The 22,454-nt window shown below is 35.5% G+C and overlaps 1 protein-coding gene across 2 annotated transcripts in view; it reads right to left on the bottom strand.

Moving 5' to 3' along the window:
• The window catches only part of IL1RAPL1 (interleukin 1 receptor accessory protein like 1), a 1,371,532-nt gene that overhangs the window by 544,616 nt on the left and 804,462 nt on the right, over positions 1–22,454 (bottom strand). For both annotated transcript variants that reach the window (XM_072744238.1, XM_072744239.1), the window contains exons 5-6: positions 14,346–14,532; positions 11,596–11,749 (exon numbers count right to left, since the gene is read on the bottom strand). In XM_072744238.1, coding sequence (XP_072600339.1) covers positions 11,596–11,749; positions 14,346–14,532 — 341 coding nt within the window. The remainder of the gene's footprint in view (positions 1–11,595; positions 11,750–14,345; positions 14,533–22,454) is intronic.

Raw genomic sequence — 22,454 nt, 5'->3', positions numbered from 1 at the left:
CTGCTCAGCCCAGAACTGTAGTTACCCCTCGCACAATGCAGGCATTAGGGGTGCTACCCTCCTGCGTAGTCACAAATTTGCCTGTAATGTTTGTGAGTTTTTAAATTGTATTTATTTGGTAAAAAAAAAAAAAAAAAAAAAAAAGCCTGGAGTCAAGTATTTCCTTTTTACTGCTTTCTTTTTCTTTTTAAAATGATTACCCTACAGTATTATATTAGTTTCAGGTATACAATATAGTGATTTAACACTTCTATGTATTACTCACTGTTCATCACAATGTGTGCTCTTAATCCTCTTTATCTGTTTCATTCATCACCCCATCCACCTCCCTGCTGGCAACCAGCAGTTGGTTCTCTATATTTATGAGTCTGTTTTTTGTTGTTGTTGTTGTTGTTGCTGTTCATCTGTTTTCTGTTTGTTTCGTTTCTTAACTTCCACATCCGTTAGATCATATGGTATTTGTCTTTCTCTCACTGATTTCATTTAGCATTATACCCTGTAGGACCATCTACATTGTTGCAAACAGCAAGATTTAATTCTGTTTATGGATGAGTACTATTTCATTGTGTATTTATACTACATTTTTTTATCCATTCATCTATTTATGGACACTTGGGCTGCTTCCATATCTTGGATATTGTAAATAATACTGCAATAATCATAGGGGTGCATATACCTTTTTGAATTAGTGTTGACTTAGTGTTTTTGTTTTATTTAGGTAAATATCCAATAGTGGAATTGCTGGATCATATGGCAATTCTATTCTTAATGTTTTAAGATTGTTAACCTCCATACTGTTTTGAACAGTGACTGCACCAATTAATGTGTGTGAGGTTTCATTTTCTTCCCCATTCTCACCAACACTTACTTGTTTTGTTGTCGGTTTTTTTTGCGTATTATTATTATTTTTTTTAGCCATTCTGACAGGTGTGAGGTGATATCCCATTGTGGTTTTGATTTGCATTTCCTATAAACTGGTGATGTTGAGCATCTTATCGTGTATCTTTTGGCCATCTTTATGTCTTCTTTGGAAAAATGTCTATTCAGATCTTCTGCCCATTTTTAATTGGATTATTTTTATTTTTGGTATTGAGTGGTATGAATCTTTATATATATATATAGTGGTGTAAATGTTTATAATATATATATTATATATATATTATATATTACCTATAAGATATATATTAAGATTTTATTTATTTATTCATGAGAGACACAGAGAGACAGAGAGGCAGAAACACAGGCAGAGCGAGAAGCAGGCTCTATGCAGGGAATCCGACGTGGGACTCAATCCCCGGTCTCCAGGATCATGCCCTGGGCCGAAGGTGGCGCTAAACTGCTGGGCCACCAGGGCTGCCCTCTTTATATATTTTGAATATTAAGTTCTTATCAGATATATCATTTGAAAATATCTTCTTCCATTCAGTAGGTTGATCTCTCGTACAGTCAAAAATTTGCATGTAACTTTTGATTCCCCAGAAATTTAACTGCTAACAGCCTACTGTTGACCAAAAACCTTACCAGTAACATAAACTACCAATTAGTACATATTTTGTATGTTATATGTATTATATGTTATATTCTTATAGTACATTAAGCTTGAGAAAAAATATTAATAAATCATAAGGAAGAAAAGATGTATTTATAATACCTTACTGTAAAAAATTTGGGTGTAAGTAGACACGCAGCTCAAATCTGTGTTGTTCAAGGGTCAACTGTTTATCTCCTAGGCCCTATTGCTTCTAGATAGAGCCACATGACTAGTTCTCACCAGTGAATGCAAAGGAAAGGAGGAACTGTCACTTCTGAGGGAAAGTAGTGAAGAAATGAGTATTCTTTCTCACGTTCTTTCCCCCAGTAATTGCTTAGAGGCAGAGAATGCCAAAGCCCCAGGGGAGGGAAAGAGCTGTGGTATCTAAATCACATCATGGGGGAAAGCTGATTGCAGACCAAAAGGACTCTCATTGCATGCTTTCATGAGTGAGAAATGACCATCCTCTAAGTTAAACTACTGAAATCATAAGGTTTATTTTTTATAGCAGCTAGCCTTATGCTAAGTAACACAGGCAAATTTTGCTAATGCAGAGTCATCTGAATAAAAGAGACATTTATTGTCAAATCATGAAGACCTCAGAAGGAAACTTCTAAGCTATACACTTCACACTTTCCTATCCAAATGCTTCTTCCTATATTTCTTTTCTGTCTGCTTTGCAAACCTACCAGTTCTCTGCTTGTTCAGATTCTACCTGTCTTTCAAGGTATGGCTCAAAACCCCATCTCCTCTAGTTAGCCTTCAGTGCTTTCCTCCTATATCAGGACAATCCCTTCTTCCCTAGAGGTCAGATTGCTTTTGGCATTGTTTCTTTTGTGCTTACTTGGCTATTGGGATTTATTAACTTTTTTTTCAGTGGCTTCTAACTTATTTGAGGTAGGACTTAATCTTGTTTATTTGGTTTTATCAGTAATTCTGCATTATTTAGCACATAGTAGAAGAAGATTAATACGTCCTTTTTGAAATGTTGAATAAACAAAAGCTAAATTGAGTATGTATTGTAGAAATGTATTCTATTGTAAATAACTCAGCTAAATGTTATGTTAGTCTTAATCATAAACTTGTTATATAAGTAATTATTTCAGGGCTTTCAGCTTATGCATGAAATAATTTAAAATGTAACTATTTTGCTTAAAATTCTTTGTATATTCATTATTCTCTAATTAATCTGTAATAATCCTAATGAGCTATAATAGCTGTTATTTCTTCACGGTAATTCAAATGATCTTATTTTAAAGTCAGCACAATATAATTTTCCTTACATAGGGTCAACTGAAGTGCTTTTAAAACCTTGTATAGTCTGGTGATTCATTTATATTTTTTCTGCTTTTTTAAATTTCAAGTTTCTATTTAAATTCCATGTAGTTAACATAGAGTATAATATTAGTTTCAAGAGTAGAATTTAGTTATTCATCACTTATATCCAACATCCAGTGCTCTAACTAAAGATAAAATGCAACCATACAAAATGTTCAGTTAAAACTAGAAAAAGCAGAAGAGATAGGGGAAAAGAAACAGAATAAGTTCCATGAATTGAAAACTGACAAACAATGATATATATTAACCCAACAATTTCAATAATCATCTTAAATATAAATGGTCCAAAGACACCAGTTAAAACAAAGAGAATGTCAAAATGGAAAATAAAAATCAAGATCCAACTATATGTCGTCTATAAGAGACCTATTTTAAATATAAAGAACTAGACTGGGCAACCCAGGTGGCTCAGCGGTTTAGCGCCGCCTTCAGCCCAAGACATGATCCTGGAGACCAGGGATCGAGTCCCAGGTCAGGCTCGCTCCATGGAATCTGCTTCTCCCTCTGTCTGTGTCTCTACCTCTCTTTCTCTCTGTGTCTCTCATGAATAAATAAATAAAATCATAGAAAAAAGAACCAGATAAGCTGCAATTGAAGAAATGAACAAAGATAAACTATTCAAACAGTACCCAAAAGAAAGCGATGTATATCCATTTCAGACAAAGCCAACTTCAGAGTGGGGAAACAGTCATTCATATATAGGGTCATTACATAATGACTGACAGAAAAATTTTCTAAGAAGACATGACAGCCGTAAACACATATGTACCAAGAACAGAGCATCAAAACTATAAGGCACCAATTTTCATTACCCTTGTTGGGGAGTAATTGAAATATCAGGTAAGCAGAAAACCAGTAAAGATATGGTTGACTTTAACAACACTATAAGTAAACTTTATTTAATTGATATTTATAGAATATTCAATGCAACAAAAGCAAAATATGTACTCTTCTCAAGATCTCATGGGAGAGTCATCAAGAAAATCATATGCTGCATCATAAAATATACTGTAACAAAATTTTAAAAATAGAAATAAAATAAAACATATACTCAGACCACAATGGAAATAAACTAGAAATCATGGGGATCCCTGGGTGGCTCAGTGGTTTAGCACCTGCCTTTGGTCCAGGGTGTGATCCTGGAGTCCCGGGATCAAGTCCCACATCGGGCTCCCTGCATGGAGCCTGCTTCTCCCTCTGTCTCTCTGTCTCTCTCTCTCTCTCTCTCTCATGAATAAATAAATAAAATCTTTAAAAAAAAAGAAATAAACTAGAAATCAATAACAAAAATTGCTGAGAAAATCACCAGATGTTTAAAAAGTAATACATTTCTAAATAACACATGGGTCAAGGAAGATTTCTTAACAGAAATTAAGAATTGTTTTGTACTAATGAAAGGGCAACTTATGAAAATTTGTGGGATGCAATAAAGTAGTGTTTAGAAGAAATATAGATTAAGTCAATATATAAGAAAAGAAGGACACTCTGAAATGAAAATCTAAACTTCTGATCTGTGAAAGTCGTTTTTTTAAAAGATTTTATTTATTTATTCATGAGAGACACAGAAAGAGAGGTAGAGACATAGGCAGAGGGAGAAGCAGGCTCCCTGCAGGGAGCCTGATGTGGGACTCAATCCCAGGACCCCTGGATCACACTTGAGTGGAAGTCAGATGCTCAACTGATGAGCTACCCAGGTGTCCCTGTGAAAGTCATTGTTAAGGAAATCAAGACAAGCTACAGACTGGGAGAAAATATTTGCAAGACATATACCTAACAAAATACTTATATCAAAAACTTACAAAAAAATTCTTAAAACAGAACATGAAGAGCAAACATCCCAATTAAAAATGGTTAAAATATCTGGACACTAGAACAAAGAAAATACATAAAAGGCAAATAACCATATAAAATATGTTCAAAATAATGTGTGGGAAATATCAGAAAGGGAGACAGAACATAAAGACTCCTAACTCTGGGAAACGAACTAGGGGTGGTGGAAGGGGAGGAGGGTGGGGGGTGGGGTGAATGGGTGACGGGCACTGAGGGGGGCACTTGACGGCATGAGCACTGCGTTTTTATTAAATTATTAAATTAAAATTTAAAAATAATAATAATTTATTATTAGGGAATTGGCAATTAAAACAATGATGAGTTTCACTACAGATCCACTGGAATGGTAAAATCCAAACAGCAGAGTGTAAGTTGGTAGAAAAATGTTGAGCAACTAGAATTCTTAATTCATTGCTAATGGAAATGCAAAATGGTACGGCCACTTCAGAAGACAGTTTAGCAGCTCCTTACAAAGCTAAATATAATCTTTCCATATATTCCAGGAATTACATTCCTAGGTATTTGCTAAACTAATATGAAAATGTATGTCCACAAAAAAAACTGCATGAAAATTATATAATAGGCTTTATTCATAATCTCCAAAACCTGGAAGCACCTAAGATGCACCATTCAATAGATGAATGGAAAAACCATGGTATGGCCATACAATGAAAAATTATTGAGTGATAGAAACAAATGAGCTCTTATTGGTGAACCCTGAATGGTATTAATTATGCCAAGTGAAATAAGTCACATAAGCAAGGACAAATATTACATGATGCCACTTATATGAAGTACCTAGAAAGGTCAGATTCATAGTTACAGAAGATAGAGTGATGGTTGCCAGGGGTTGGGGAAAGGAAAAAATGGAGAGTTACTGTTTAATGGGTAGAAAGTTTGGAAACATGAAAAAGTTCTAGAGATAGGTAGTGGTGATGGTTACACAAAAATGTGAATGTACTTAATTCCACTAAAATGTACACTTAAATATGGCTAAATGGTAAATTTTGATAGCTGTTTTTTACTACAAAACCCAAAAAGATTCTCTGAGTCCAACATCTAAAAATATTCTCAATTTACTGCCCTCAGAACTCACAAATTAAGTTTCTAATATGCTCAAAACATTAACCTTTGTTTTTCTTGTGTTTACAGAGAAATGTCTCTTATTAAATACCTAATTGCGTACACCAAACAGACCTAACTCTGAGAGTTCACCTGCACCGCTACCTCCTAAAACCAGACACAACTCTTTAACTGAACTACCCTATTCTCAGACTAGTACTGGCTCATTGAGGAATAGAGCAATCTCCTAACTCAGCTTCTGCTGTGAAACTTCCTTGGGAAGTTTCAAAGGTGGGAATAAATGGTATACCAGGATATGCTAGCTCAAAATATGTCTCTTTGAGGATTATTTTGAGAAACTGCACTCATAGGAGAAACTGTGAAAACAAAGTAGGAGTTACCTTTTTGTAAGGGAAATTTACATTTACAGGGGAAATATCCATCTGTAAAGGTGTCTCTCTGTACCAAGTAGAGAACGATGACTCTGAAATATCCAGCAACTCTTGTCATTGGAGAAGGAAAGCATGGACTTAGACTTACCCTTGTTAACCATGCTTTTCCTGGTAACCTCCCATAAGTGCTCCCTGTCCAATCTTTTGTCTTTAATTGAAGATGGTATTTAAGGGGGTGGTTTGGGCCTTCTCAAGGGGGTATTCAGTTTCTCTGGGTATCTTCCATGTATATATGCGGTAGTCATGGTAATACATTTCTATTTGTTTTTCTCTTGTTAATCTTTTATTACAGGGAGTCTCAGCCAAAAACTGAGAAGGGTAGAGGGAAAATTATTTCTCTTCCCCCATAAACTTTAATGTATACAAATTTTTAATTTTTTTAATTTTTTATTTATTTATTTATGCTAGTCACAGAGAGACAGAGAGAGGCAGAGACACAGGCAGAGGGAGAAGCAGGCTCCATGCACCGGGAGCCCGACGTGGGACTCGATCCCGGGTCTCCAGGATCGCGCCCTGGGCCAAAGGCAGGCGCCAAACCGCTGCGCCACCCAGGGATCCCCTATACAAATTTTTAAAGACATCATTTAGGAGGGTGGAAGATCTCAGGATGGAATGCAGAATGTGATAAAACAACCAAACTATATTACAAATATATGACATGGCCTCACTGAAGTCAGGTGGGGGAAAAAGTGCTATGTAAATATGAAAGTGAATAGAGTCTGTGAGACTAAAGGCAAAATAAATTGTACATAAGCATTTATCTATTTGATAAAGTTGCTTCTCACAGGAGTAAAGGCCAACAATTCTGATCTCATACATCTATACTGGAAATGAAAAATTAAGTAAATGGATAAAAGATGGTGGGAAGCAGGTTTCTCACTACTAGGCAGGGAGGTCATAGATAAGCAAGGGGAAGTGGCTAGAATGATCTCCGTGGTAATGGATTAGAGCCAGAGATATCTCAAGTATGAATTTATGTTTAGTTTAATACAGATACAGATGGTTACATTTAGCAGTATTTATGGAGGTGCAAATACCTGGATTAAAACATATAAATCTCCTTGTTCTGTCAACTGAGAGGTCTTAGAAGCAACTATACTCCAGTAGCAATGAGAACTTCCTATGCCCAGACCTTAGTTTCTAGCACCATTCTCTAATAAAAGGAACAATGGCTCTTTGGAAGAAATAGCTAATTCTAGGGCTTGAGCAGGAAATACTCAAGATAGTCCTGGAACATCTTGTGGGGTCCAAGAATAAGAAAGTGTTCAAACACACACACACACACACACACACACACACACACACACACACACAGGGTATATCAGAGGGACAAAGGAGTCAACTAAAAGAGCTTCTAAGGGTCAAAGCTACAACAATTTGGGAAACAAAATAATGTGATGTTGGATTATAAACCAAACTATATAATAAATACACAGGAGTCCATACTAAGATAGATAGATAATTGAATAAGTAGATAAATGTGGAAATAGAGAAAAATTCAAAATATTTAAATACTTAGCCTTCAAAGAGGTGAGGGCATAACTCTTCACTCCTTAAATGTGAACTGTAGATTGTGACTTCCTTACAAAGGCTGTAGCGTGGAAAAGAGGGGCAACAAGTAGCGTTGCAGTAGCAAAACCTGACAAACACTACCACAGGTGATTAAAGGTCAATAGCAGTAGTGGGAAGTCACGCTGATAGAATGCTAAGTTGTGATTTGACCTCTGTGATTTTCCAAGAACATATGATCTAAGTATAATCATGAGAAAAATATCCAACAAATCACAGCTGAAGGATATTCTACAAACTCCATGTGCAGTACTCCTTGAAATCGTCAAGATCATCAGAAACGAGGGAAGTTAGTAACAGACACAGCCAAAAGGAACCTAAAGAGACATGACAATTAAATGTAATGTGCTATCCTGGATGGGATCCTAAAACCAAAAAGAGGACCATTAAGCATAAAACTAAGGAAATCTGAATAAAATATGTAATATGGACTATAGTTGATAATGTATTGATATTGATTCATTAATGGTAATAAATGTGCCATACTAATGTTAGGTATTAATAACAGGGGAAACTGGATGTGGGGTATATGGTATCTCTCTCTACTGTCTTTATAAGTTTTCTATAAATGTAAAAGTGGTCTAAAATAAAATGCTTATTAAAAAAGAAGACATTCCTTTGACTATAAGTAGCTCGTGTTTTCATGGAAGAACGGGAGCATCGACAGTGACAAGGCAATGTGGTAGGTGCTGCAACAGAGATTCTAAAAGTGCTACAGAGGCATGAAGAACTACATGCCTCAAGACAAAGGGAACATTTTAGCTGTGCCTTGAAGGAAGAGTAAGAATCAGCCCTGTGACAATGTGCAAGAAAAAGCATTCCGGGGGGAGCACCCCATGAATAAGGGCTCAGAGGGAGGATATTTGGAGAACAGTAAAAATTTCAGTGTGGCTGAGGCTTAGAGAGTGGAGGCTACAGATGCCAAAACATCTTACATTAAAAAAATAACAATGTTGAAAGTATACTAACAGTGATGAACAGGTTTATTATTTTTTTCATTGTGATATGTTTTCCTTTTATTTATTTCATTTTTTGAAAATATTTAATTTATTTGAGAAAGAGAGAGATGGAGAGAGAGTGTGCGCATGAGCAGGAGGGTGGTGGGGGGAGGCAGAAGGAGAGGGAGAAGCAGACTCTTCCTTGAACAGGGAGCCCAAAGTGGGGCTCAATCTTGAGAGACCCTGAGATCGTGACCAAAGGGACACGCTTAAGTGACTGAGCCACCTAGGAGCCCCATGGTCTGTTTTCCTGAACCACTATTTTACTTGAGTAGACACATACACTTTTAATAAGTGAAAGATCTCCCATAAAAGCTCACAACATTGCCTGCACATTTAGCCACTTTCTTTATTTAGAAATGTTCTTTTCTCTTCACATATAGAATTATTTCTTATTTTAAAGAAACACGTTCTAACACACTTCAAAATGCTTACCATTGGCTAATGCACATCCACTAAAATAATAATATCATACTTTGCATAATATTTACATTAAATACAGTATGATCATGATATGCAGAAAATCAAGATGCACAATACTGGTTAATTATCATCCAGAGAACTTCCCACCTTTGCTGCTATAGTAAGAGATATAATTTGGATTCTAAGACACGTTGTTTAATTTGAACACAGGCCAAATTTAGTGTTACACTAAAGCACAATTATGAAAAAAACATATCTTGACAATAGACTTGTTAATACCTAAAATGTATTTGAATATATACCATTTTTAATTATTGGTCATGCAGCTCTCCAATTCACCCAAAATTTTGTATATAAGCAAACTTCGCTTTATAATTTATATGCCCAAATCAATGTCATAGGTAAGGCTCCTTAAATTAGAGGTATTCAGGATAATCAGTTGAATGAAAATTTTCATTAAAACTTTCATCTACTTCCTCTTGGATAATACAGAATAATTATTCCTTCTTTTCAAGTAAATAAAAGATATTTTTGGAGAAATGAAGTTACAAAAATAGCAGCCCCGGGTAGCATTTAGAGGAAAATAATTCTATTATTGGTCATATAAAATAGCCTCATTTAAGTCACTTCTCCATCTGGGAGCCAGTTTCTAGTCTGTGAGATTTTTTTCATTATCTCTTACTAGATAGTGGTTTAGTATCCTAATGTTTCTAGGAAAAGAAGAGATGTGCTTACTAAGGATTAGCTCTCTATACTCCAAAGAATAAAGGCTAGAAGTATAATCTATAGTCTTTACAGAATAGATATTTTTTATTATATTTTTAAATTCCCTTGTCTCTATATCTACTCTTGGAAAATCTACTTCAGTATAAATTAAAAGCAAAAAATAAATAATTAAAAAACCTCAATATTTATTGCAAAGAAAACCCAGGTATAAACAGTTATATTTTTCACTGTTCCATGAAACAGATGAGGTAGAGTGATAAAGTGTTCATTGTAATTCACTATATAGAGACCTATTATTAAACACATCAAAATTGAAAACCAAACTACTTATACATCACACATACGCATACCATATGTACATAATACAAGACTGAATGCATGTTTACTGTTTAAGTATATCATATATTGCCAAGTGGCAGTTATTTACTGGGTCTAATATTTATCAAAGGCATTACCAAAGACTACCTTTTTAATTTAACCAAATTTTCTTTAGATCAGAATAACTACTATTCATCAAGCGGATTTCCTGAAATTGAATTGTAATATTTATGTCTAAATATATCATAATTTCAAAGTTTGAAAGTAAAGACAATTTTTATAAGACAAAGGTGACTAGCACAAAACCCTTCATAAACAGGAAAACTATATTAAGTGAATCAATGAACAAATGAAAATCTCTTTAATGTATAAGATATCCTTTGTCAACTTATTTGTATATGTTTCATAAATATGATCATGCAAAAAGTCATCAAGAAGAATCTCTCTCAGTAAGATAAGAACAATGTCTAACTCTCTAATATTGCTCTTGTTTCTCCCCCTTTTTTTGTTCTCTTGGAACCACTTTTAGAGATGCAAACTATAAAGTAAAAAGAGGTATGTTACCTGACATACAATGACCAAAATGCACATCTGGATATAATTCTGTTATACAAGCTGATTTCACTCAACTTATGTTACCTCATTAGATCCTTGCAAAAATCCAATGAACTATACAAGGGCAAATTTTATCACTGCCATTTTATACATGAATAAATTGATATTGTGAAGGCTGTGGTGATTCCAATAAGGTCATGTGACTAGTGAGCTGTAGATTCATTATTATAGATGGAGTTCTCAATCTTGCTCAAATGCCCTTCTACCTTAGCAACCAGAGACAGGAATGACACCATTCACTGCACCTCATACAATTATTCAATTATTGTACCTGCAATTATGTTATTTTCAAATTCATGAGAACATATATGTCAGATTCACAGAGTGATAAATCAGAAAAATAGCAAATTTTCTAATTTGGAGCAAGACAGGAAGACAGAGGTAGATTTCATATATTCTATTTCAACACCTTAGAAAGTGTTTCCAAAAATGATACCATTACAAAATACAAGCATAATTTTCTGAAACTGTAAACTCATTATTTCAAGTACTTTCAACAGCTAACATTTCTGTAATTCCCTAAGCATATTTTCTTTAACCTTTCAAATGCATTTCAGCACAGGATGATTTAAAAGCAAGGAGGAATAAATTTTACCTTATAGGAATCCACTCAGCATTTGGTTAAGTACTTCTTTCATTGCATAGATTGGAAAAAATCAATATGCAGCACAAAAAGTCAACTTAAAATGGTAGTTTCACTACTTGCAAATGAAATATTGGAGACTATGATTACCTGTAACAGTTAATTCAGTAGTTCTTCTCACAACAAAGCCTCCATATTTTAATTCACAGGTGTAATTTCCAATGTCATCTTCTCTGACTTCTCTTATAAGCAGTGTATCTCTTTTGAATACGATACTTGGCCTCCATGTTTTTGTCCTACATTCCTGCATGAAAAACACAGAATGTCTGTAGTAAGTACAATAATTGAAAAGCAGAGAAAAGTATTTTAAATAATGAAACCAAAAGCTTCTAAAGTTGTATTTTAAAGCGCTAAAGAGTTTAGGATTAATTCTAAAAATTTTCATACCTTCTCCACATCTCCTGGAAGTCAGCTACCTCAATGTGAAGAGTATTTTTTTTTTTTAGCAAGAGTAATCTTTTTTTTTTTTTTTTCCTTTGGAGTGAGATAGCACACACACACGCACGTGCCTGTAGGTGCATGTGCAGGGGTGGGGCAGAGGGAGAGGGAGAGAAAGAGTCCTAAGCAGGCTTCATGCCCAGCATGGAGCTCCACATGGGGCTCCACAGGGGGCTTGATCTCATGACTCTTATGACTTTGAGACCATGTCCCGAGCCAAAATCAAGAGTCAGATGCTTAAATGACTGAGTCACCCAGCTGCCCCTAGCAAGAGCCATTTTATTAACTTCTAAGATTAGTATCTCCAAATCAGATATATATTGATTTAAAAGATATAAGGGATGTTTGTTAAGATTACTCCTAACAACAACAACAACAAAAGATTACTCCTAACATCATTTTTAGAAGCAAATACTACACATTTGATGACTGTGAAATTAACCATCTTGATACTGATAGCATAAAATATAAGATATATTACTTTAGCATAAAGTAGAAAATTCTGTAGAGGAAAATGCTATTTTAATATTTTAAATCTTTTAATACTACATTTAGAAATAATTCTATCTCTTCATAGCACATATATTCCACAATTTGTGAAAGAAATGGCCAACATTTATATACAAGGTCTTTACAGTACCATAAATATCTATTTTCATTGTTGATGGGTCTACCAAATTATGGTCTCTAAATTAAGCTTTGGATTATAATGATGTTGGCTCAGGAGCTTTCTCTTTTTGGCAGAACAGAAGTCTATTTCCTCTTGCCAGATTTGAAATCAATGCCATGAAGATAAAATAGCTTTAAGCCCTTCGACATTGCTCAGAGATAGTATTATTTCTAAAAATATTTATTGCTAAATAAAATTTTTGCAGACTATTATTTTGATTATGTGGTTCAATGCCTTCAAGTAAGTGGGAGACAATTATCCAGTTATTTCGGACAAAAATATACATCTTATATCCTCATATTAGTTGCATAAACTGTCATAATAAAAGTTATATACTGAATACATGGGCTACATATTGTCATGACTATGGAAAAATAATCTGGAAGACTTTCAAGTTCCATTTATACCACATTTCCTCCAATCATTCCACTAGTGACAGTCTTTATAGCTGAAGGTCACAGTGATTGGGGTGATGGTGGAAACATGAATAAAGGGGCAATGTAAGGTCAGCCATTTTAAATATTGAGTGTGTGTCTGAGTGTGCATGTGTAGAAGATGAAGGTGAAGGTACACACATGAGTACCAGAAAAAAAAAAAAAAACTTCTGTTCTTAGGGATCTTGGGTCAGACTCCCCTAATACCTCTCCCCTTTGAGACAATCATCAGGGCTTGTGGAGAGCAGGCAAACCAGCAAGAATCAGGGTGAGAAATCCTCACATAATTTGAAAAAGGGAAAAATAAACCTCATCTGCGCAGAAACAGAGATCAGTGGTGCTAATATTTGAGGGCTGTTTGACAGTGTTTAGGATAGAAATTCAACAGAAAAGTATAAAAAATTTCAACAGTTTCCTTGCTATTCTAAATCCTCCACTGATTGTTATCAAGAATCAAAATTAAGCATTACTCAGAGACATACTAATATTGGTGGATATAGTTACTAAGAGGTCATGCTTCCTACATTCCTATTTCCAGGGAGTTGAACAAAGCAAATTTTATACTAGTACCCTTTAAATCAAAGATATTATGTTCCAGACAGATGTTCATAGTACTTGTATTTTCTTGAATACACTCAAAAACAGAAATTCCTTTGATGGTATAAATAAGCTGAAGGGTACATTCTCATCTTAAAATTCAGAGAAAGTCAATTATGTGATAGGAAGTACAGGGGTTGGATAATTCTCCTTAAATCTAAAATTTCTTTTGGCCTTTGAAAAAAGTTTACCTAGTGCTATTTTTATAATGTTATGAATTTTCATCAGATTTTTAAAAATATATATGCTTTATGTGAATAGGATTAGAATCTACACAAAGATACTTCCATTAAACAGAACTTTTCATAAAGCTAGTGTATCATTTTTTTTCATGGAAGTAAATCAATCTTTTCCTTGTTTGGAAACATTAGGAACGTTTTTATCAAGAGCTCTGAAATGGATGCTTAATGTATGTTAGTTCCTGAAATTATCAACACAGATTATAATAGACTTGAAGGAATTATATAAACTAGATACAAATGTAAACACAACAGCTTACTGTAATGGATCGCTAATGCAAATATTGACTAGGATTTATAAAAGCTATTGGTTTGAAAACTTAATGACCAGCACAACTTGCTGTATTTTAGGAGGGCAGAGCCAAACTTCATCATATTCATATAACTTTTTTATCCAACTTGTCCAAGAATAAGATACAGATTAGTCTATTTATAAGGAACAAAATCATTCACAGTACATACCTTATACCATAGGATTTCAGGTTCTCTAGTTGGTAGTAAAAAATCTTCTATGTCACGGCATGAAATTTCCTTGCTTTTGCTAAGTTCAGCTTTGTCAAAGTATTTCATCTTGGAATTGTAGCAGAGTCCAGTATCATTTTCACCCACGGTCAGTGAGATGGATACTTTCATACAGTATGTAGAGTTTCTGTAATGAAGCAGAATAAATACATGGTCTGGTGTGAACAAAAAGTAAGTGCTGCCACGCAGTATGTTTACTTCACTAAAGGGGGCAGACAGAGAGACAGAGGCAGAGACAGAGAGAGAAGGAAGAGGAGGAAGAGAGAGAGAAAGAAAAAGAAAAACTCCACTAATTAATGTTATGGTATCATGGCTTATTCCACAGGGTTCTCTCTTATCACTCAGCTAAACACTGCTTGGTTCTGTGAAACCATTTGTATATTTTTCATTTGCTAGAAAAAGTTTTGTATTATATACAATTCTTTTTTGAAAAAAATGTTCAATAAGGATTTCTGTATCTAGAAATGTAAAAAAAAAAAAAAAGGTAGATTTAGGTCAGGAAGGAAGTCAACCTTGGGTTTATGGTAAACTTGGCAAACTCAACAGAGAAGTAGAAAAATGTAACTGATCTATTAAGCATAATGGAAGGAGAAGAATAAAGCTGCTCAATTCTTACAGTACTGGTTGTCTTGATAAGTGGAGAGCTTATTGATGAGTCTGGGAAGAAAACATTCTCGGATAAAAATACAGCAAGATTATTATCTTTACAAACCCAGACCCATTTGGGTTGGGACCTGGAGTCCAGGTTGTCAGACAAGAGAATTATTCTAATGTATTATGTAAGGACAACTCCATCCTGGTAGATTCTATGGAATCAGTTCATTATATCAGTATGTCATTTTACAACCTGTTGGTTCCTAAATCAGGTTTATAACTTGAAATACAAGAGAACAGAAATCAAGTTCAGAGATCTCTGAAAGAGTAGACCAAAGGAAGTTTTGTTTTTGTTTTTTGTTTTTTGTTTTGTAAACTGCACTCTCTCTGCTGTTTATGTCTCTGGACATGCACTGAGCACTGCTATGGGTCAGTCATGCTGATATAGGCAGTGAGAATAAAGAGAAGCATAAAACATTAAATTCAAGGTTTTGTACAGAATGTCTTACTTGGTAAGTGCCCAATGGCTCACTTGTATACTTGGGTATCAAAGTCCTGTCTTTGAGTTTTACTGCTTACTATTTCTGTAACTTTGTGCAACCCATTTAACACCTTGGAACTTTAGGTGGAGGGTGTTTGAGTATTAAATGGGATAATGAATTAAAATCTGTTTGGCCTGTTACTGGTACTCAGTAATGTTGGCACTTCTCGCTCCACATTGGTGTACACAGATCATAGCCCCCAAGTCTTCCTCCTTATTTAGCCAAGATGCTTGACATTTAAGCAACTCTTTGATTTAAATTCTTGCTTTATTTTAAAAATGCCTATATGACATGATGAGAATAGCCAGAAATAGGTAGGTTGGTTATGGCATAATCAAACATATAGTTGGTCTTGGCTGGCACAGATTTCCTGAAACTCAGAACTGCCTGAGTAATAGGAGTGTCTTTTGTTATTCAAAGTAAACCCCTTTTAATTGTCTTTGAATTTATGTTAAGGAGATGCTTTGGGGTGAAGTCCCTGGCAAGCCTCGGTGGGGATGGGGCTGGTTATCAGAAAGACCAAGTGTGCAGAAGGTTGGAATTTTTAACTCTCTCCACTGACCTTCAGGCAAGAGGGCAGGAATTTCAGGCTATGCTCTATAAAAACTCTAAAACAAAAAAGATTTGATGAGTTTGGGTTGATGAATATATGGAGGTGCTGGGAGGGTGGCATGCCTGGAGACGACATGGAAGTTCTGTGCCTCTTCCTCCACACTTTGCCCCACACATCTCTTCCATCTGACCATTCATTTCTATCCTCTGAAATACCCAACAATAGTAAGTAAACTGTTTTCCTGGGTTTTGTGAGCCATTCTAGCAAATGATTGAATCCAAGGAGGGGGTTGTAAGAACCTCTGATTTACAGTCAGTCTGTCAGAAGCACAGGTGACAATCTGGACTTGCAATTGATATCTGAATTGTGAGGCAGGGGCAGTCTTGTGGGATTGAGTCTTACCCTGTGGGGTGTGATATTATCTCCAAGCAGATAGTATCAGAACAGATTTGAACTGTAGCACATCCAGCTGGTATTACAAAATTGCTTGGTGTGGTGGGAAAAAACCCTACATACTCCATTTCAGAAGTACTGAGAATGAGGAGAAAAGTAGAGTTTTCCTTTATAGTTATTTACTCAGCTTTATATTGGGTAACAAAGAAAACTACCACAAAATTATTAGGTAGACTTATTAAATGTGGCTGTCTTTACCTTTGTATAATAGCCTACAAGCAGGTCTAAAATGCTTTATAGGTTGGGAAGAGGGGAGCTCAGGTGGCTCAGTCTGTTAATTACCAACTTTTGATTTCAGCTCAGATCATGATTTCCAGGTTGTGAGATCAAGCCCTCCATCGGGCTCTACACTACATGTTGAACTTGCTTATGATTCTCTCTTTACTTCTCCCTATGCCCCTCCCTTTCCTCTCTCTCTCTCCCTTTAAAAATAAAATAAATAAAGCAAAATAAAATAAACTTCATAGGTGAAACCCTTAACCTTTAAACAAAGTCAATCAATAAAAAGTTCCTGAAAGAATGTGTTCAGAGATTTTGTTTGAATGATAAAATAAACTCCCTGCTCTTGGCTCCTCACAATCCAGGAGAAATGATACACAAGTAAATAGGTGAATGTCAATGTGAGAAGCACTACAAAGAACTACTGTGTGCTACCACAGGAGTGTCAAAGAGAGAAACGAGACTTCAAAAGTTGTGATACCTGGTTGTCTTACAGAATGAGTAAGAATATGGCAATTTTAAGAAAGGCTTTTTCAGGGAATAGTATGCACAGTCTTGAAGACATGCAACAACTTGATGTGTTGGAGGAATTGCAAATACCTTAGTTTGGCTGGATTATGAAGTAGTTATGAAGGGACAGTGGGGATTGAGACTGGAGAGTTGTGCAGAAGCCTGAAGGAGAGGCAGGTAAGCCACAGCAGAATGTGGACTTTATGCTAGTAATTGAAGACATTTGGATTTTGAAAAGATTTTTTTTGATCACAGTGAGAAAAATGGGTTGGAGAGAACCAAGGACTAAGTGCAGTGAGATAATCAGAAAACAACATCATTCATTCAGGAGAAAAATGGCAGCTCCAAAGGCAATGGCCATTGAGACAGAAAGGAGGAACCATGTTCAAATTATAGTTAAGATATAGAATTGATATGAGAGTGAAGGAGTAAAGGAAAGAGAGGTATCCAAGATGATGAAGAACTTTTGTCAGATGAGTATATGAAAACTAGAGTCAATCTCTCAGCATGGAAAATATGGAAAAAGAAACAGCTTTGAGAGAAAAGAAAGTGTGCTAAATTTTAGCTTGAGCTTCACACCCAAGTAGAAAAAAATAGCCTCTTTGGTTTTGCCAGAAATATTGCTCATGCATTATTTATTAATTTTACTCCAGCACAGACTAGAGCATGCTCTTCATGGGCTTATTTTCAGATAATATTATCAGAAAAAAATAATAACCTAAGTTAAGCAATTAACTATCCTAGGACACTTTCCAATGTATAGTAAGAAAATATGCATATTTTAGAATAATTCTGATAATTGTACACATTAGAATTCTTAAAGAACATACTTTCCTAAGAAGTAAATCAGTAAATTCTACATGGGAACTCCACATTAATCTTTTAAACTCCCGAGTCTTGGGTTTTCCTTCTCCTCAAACTACTGATTGCTGTTGTTTGTTTGTTTTCCCATACCTTCTTCCATTAAATGCCCAGCATATTTTATACAGACAGGGTTGAGAGCAAGATCTCCAAAACCCAACTGTGAGAGGTTTATATTCCAGCTTGATCACTCATTACTTTTGAAAATTAGGGAAAGTCACCTGAATCCTTAGGCTTCCATCTACTCGTGTATATAAGAAGAAAATAATACTCAAGACCTCAAAGGTTGGTCTGGGAGTCAAACATGCAAAAACACAAAAAGAGCTTTGGGCAGTGACCATCTTCCAGGAGCACTCAGGAAGTGTTAGATCTCATCATCAGTAATGCATCCCTCTGCACTATTTTCTTTAGATTTCCATTTTCCAGTCTAGCCACCCTGGGTGTTTAAAAGGCAGGTGAGATAGACAACATGACCATGAGGATGCCTTCAGTTCTTTGGTGTTTAATTAGTTCCAGGCAAAGAATCCAGATAAATCCTTCTGTTTTTCATCTGGAATATCTGAGTGGGCTGGAGAAGAGTGAGTACACTTGATGAAAAATACAAACTCCTCACCCCAGTTGTCCCCTTCTCCTCTTTTATAAATGCAACTGACCCCTAATTTCCAGAAACTGGCTCCAGATCAGCACACTTTGATGTTCTTACTTTCCCAACTTTTATTCCTCATCTCTGTGAGGTGACTGCTGATTTACAACTGTCTGGTAATGTCTGGAATTCCAGACTCCCCAGGATAGCACTATTTCCAAATTACTTTCAATGTTTTAATACTTGTTTACTGTTTCTGTTCATCAGGAGGTGATTTAAAAAGCTAAAAATAAAGCAGCATCCTATGAACACTATACTCCTATTTACTGAGAAGAGATAACAGGAAGCAAGCAACTTGCGACACATTAATAAACATGTGATCCCCCTGAGGGGAATTACACACTCTCAAAGTAAAGAGCACCATCCGCCATCATCAAATTTGCAGCACAACTGCTATGGCACTGTGGCTCTGTGCCATCAGGGAAATACCATGCAACGGGGTAAATGGGGTAAGGCAAATGCTCCTATAGGATGTACGGTGAAAATCATCAGCACGTATTTACTCATATTCTATTGTTGAGAACAGATGGGCTGCAATCTAGGCAACAAGGCAACAATCCAGCATGACTGTTGGTTTTGATGTTAATAAAATGGCTAGAAAGACAGGATATACATATATGTAGAGAAAACAGTTTTTTTTTTTTTTTAAACAGTTGTTCTTAACTGAGACTCAACACTGAAGTGTCCTCTCCAGGGAAGAAATGATATTATTGTGGATTTTAAAAAGACCTAGTTCAACTACACTTCAATAATAAATAAAAATACAATACAATCAATATTTAATGAATTAAAAAAAAACTACTTTTCTCTGGCAGAGGTGACCTGTAGTATACGCCAAGGACACAAAATGTATTTTACAAATCAAAGTCACACAGATTTCCTTCTTTTCACCTGCTGAGGTCATAACAAAGCAACCCAATGCCTAAAGAAGTCAATGACTTACCCAAGTTCTACTACCTATTTAGTGGCAAAAATGGGGTTACAACTCATATTGACTCACTTCTAATTCTATACGCTACTGGAGATCATTAGTGCTGGGTCAGCACACAAAAACTATATATGCAAATATATTTAACACCGTTTAAAACAAAAGAAAGTTACTCACTCTTAGCCCCCGGTTTTCTCTTCTTTTATACCTCCAAATAGATGTCTTTGGGAGAAAGGGAAAATGTGATCTAACCTGGATTTCTTTGAAAATTCAGGTCCTTAAGCTCCCCTATGTTTAGTAAGGACTAAAAGGGAGCAAATCACAGGTCCTGTAGGTTTTCTCCAGCTCTTTCTACTACTTTTTACAAACTTACATTTTTTAAAGATTTTATTTACTTATTCATGAGAGACACACAGAGAGAGGCAGAAACATAGGCAGAGGAAGAAGCAGGCTCCTTGTGGGGAGTCTGATGTGAGACTCATTCTCAGGCTACCAGGATCATGACCTGAGCCAAAGGCAGATGTTCAACCACTGAGCCACCCAGGTGCCCCACAAACTTACATCCTTGTAAATGAGGTAGCTACTGAAAGGACTGCCCAGAGTCCTGCCTTACAAGAGAGGAAAAAACGTAACCTGAAACCAATATAAAGATTGAGAACTAACAAATATAATATGAACATAATTAAGAAGCAAATATATGACAAATATAAAATGAAAATAACTTCTGTAAGTACAGACTTTGGAAGTCAGTACAGGGCGTTCAAGTTCTCCACAGGTTTCTTTGCAGTCTGCTACCTTGAAATAGACCAAGATTCTGAATTGGCACTCATGGGAGCTATCACAGATTTACATTCATGTTTTAAAGGATGACAACATTGCACAACTACAGATCGAGGTGTGGAAATGTGGGTGGTCCAGACAGGAGGTAAGAAAGAAAATGAGGTGTGAGGGGCACCTGGGTGGCTCAGTGGTTGAGTGTCTGCCTTTGGCTCAGGTTGTGATCCCAGGGTTCTGGGACTGAGTCTGCATCAGGATCCCCGTGAGGAGCCTGCTTCTCCCTCTGCCTATGTCTCTGCCTCTCTCTGTGTGTCTCTAATAAATAAATAAATTTTTTAAAATCTTAAAAAAATAAAATGAGGTGTGAGAAGGGAAATTTTGTATATTACCTGTTTAGCTGATAAACTATAATAAAGACCACATTAAAAAAAAAAAGACCACATGACACCACACTGAGGGTAGCACAGTTACAATTATTCTGTAATTATACCTCCTCTGCATGATAATATTTGGTGCTGAATGTCCCTCTCCTACTCTAACAGAATTACCAGTAGCATGATTGTTAAATAGATCCTCTAACAGTATCACTAAACACTTGACCCGTCTGTTAATTCTCAGGTCCCTAGGAAAAATAATAACATTGCCATAGTATTTGGAGATCTTTTCCCACATTATGAACTGCTGAGAAAGACAGATAGGAATTTGATCAATGTTTTTAAAGGATTAAGCTGTTCTCTCTTCTCTGTTATATAGGGTCTACTCTAACATTCACTGGTCATTTTTTTAAGCCATAATCTTTTGTACATAAATGTTTTGTAAAAATAAAAGTACACAGTATTTTTAAAGTGTCTCAAATACTTGGGCATGGAAGGACAGCAGATCTGAAGGTTCAGTTAGTTCAGATCTGAACAGAACTGAACCATCTGGAAGGTGGTTCCTTTACCACAAATTTTCTCATAGTGTCCAATCATTAGTGGTGAAAATAAAATGTTAGGAATAAAAAACATGTAAGGGTTAGATTACGGAGGGAACATCGTACAGTTTGTTAAACCTTAAATATGCTTTGCTAGTTTACTTCTAATCTGAAAGCCTTTCAATTTTTTCTAGATTTTAATTTTTTCTATCTGTGTTTATGGTGATGCCTGAAGCTATGCGTGTGGCCCCTCTGTTATATCTTTTCTTTCTTATACATATTATGCTTACAGCTACTGGCACTAAATGTAAAATTTGTTTGGATTAGGTTTTCTTTTGAGAAGAGCTCTGGAGGACTTATTGATTTAACTTTGCTTGAAATCAGCCCTTGTAAAAAGATTACAGAAAGACCACTGAGCAAGTGATAACACTAAAAATGCCAGTTTATTGCCTTCTCATTTGAAATTCTGGTTTCCAAAAATTTAACTGGTAACCTGAACTTCATTCACAGTCTTCTGCTAACTATAAATTCAAAATAATTATTTTTGTCCTTTTTGGTGGTAAGTAATTAGTATAATTTTGCCATCTCTGTTTTTCATGCTAAGCTTCCTGAAATATTAGAGTTGAGAAGGCCTCGGTGAATGGAATCCTCATCCAGTATTTCTCTGAGTTATTCTTGGGCATGAGGACTTTTGAACTTCACAACTAGATCACAGAGTCTCCTTCCTGACCTCTTCTTGAGGGAGGAGAAAAGAAGGGGACAGAAAAACAAAAATAAAAACATGCCTCTGAAGGAAACTGAGGCCTAAGACATGGGTTCAAAGGTCACCTAAATTACAAATAAGTTCTTCAGGAAAGCCTATCCATCTTATCCCTTTATTTTCCTAGAAACAATCTCAATTTGCAATCCTTTATTTCCATTTATTTTGCTGTCCCCTCTGTTAATATATATTCTTCTCACAGTATATAAGAGAGCTGCATGCTGTTTGGATTCTTAGAGATCTATTTTTTAACAGGTAAAATACAACATAAAATTAACTATTAATATTTGAAAGTG

The sequence above is a fragment of the Vulpes vulpes genome, chromosome X (genome assembly GCF_048418805.1).
Source record: "Vulpes vulpes isolate BD-2025 chromosome X, VulVul3, whole genome shotgun sequence".
NCBI lineage: Eukaryota > Metazoa > Chordata > Mammalia > Carnivora > Canidae > Vulpes > Vulpes vulpes.
Note: the sequence above shows the minus strand (reverse complement) of the source record. Positions and strands in the feature narration are given on the sequence as shown.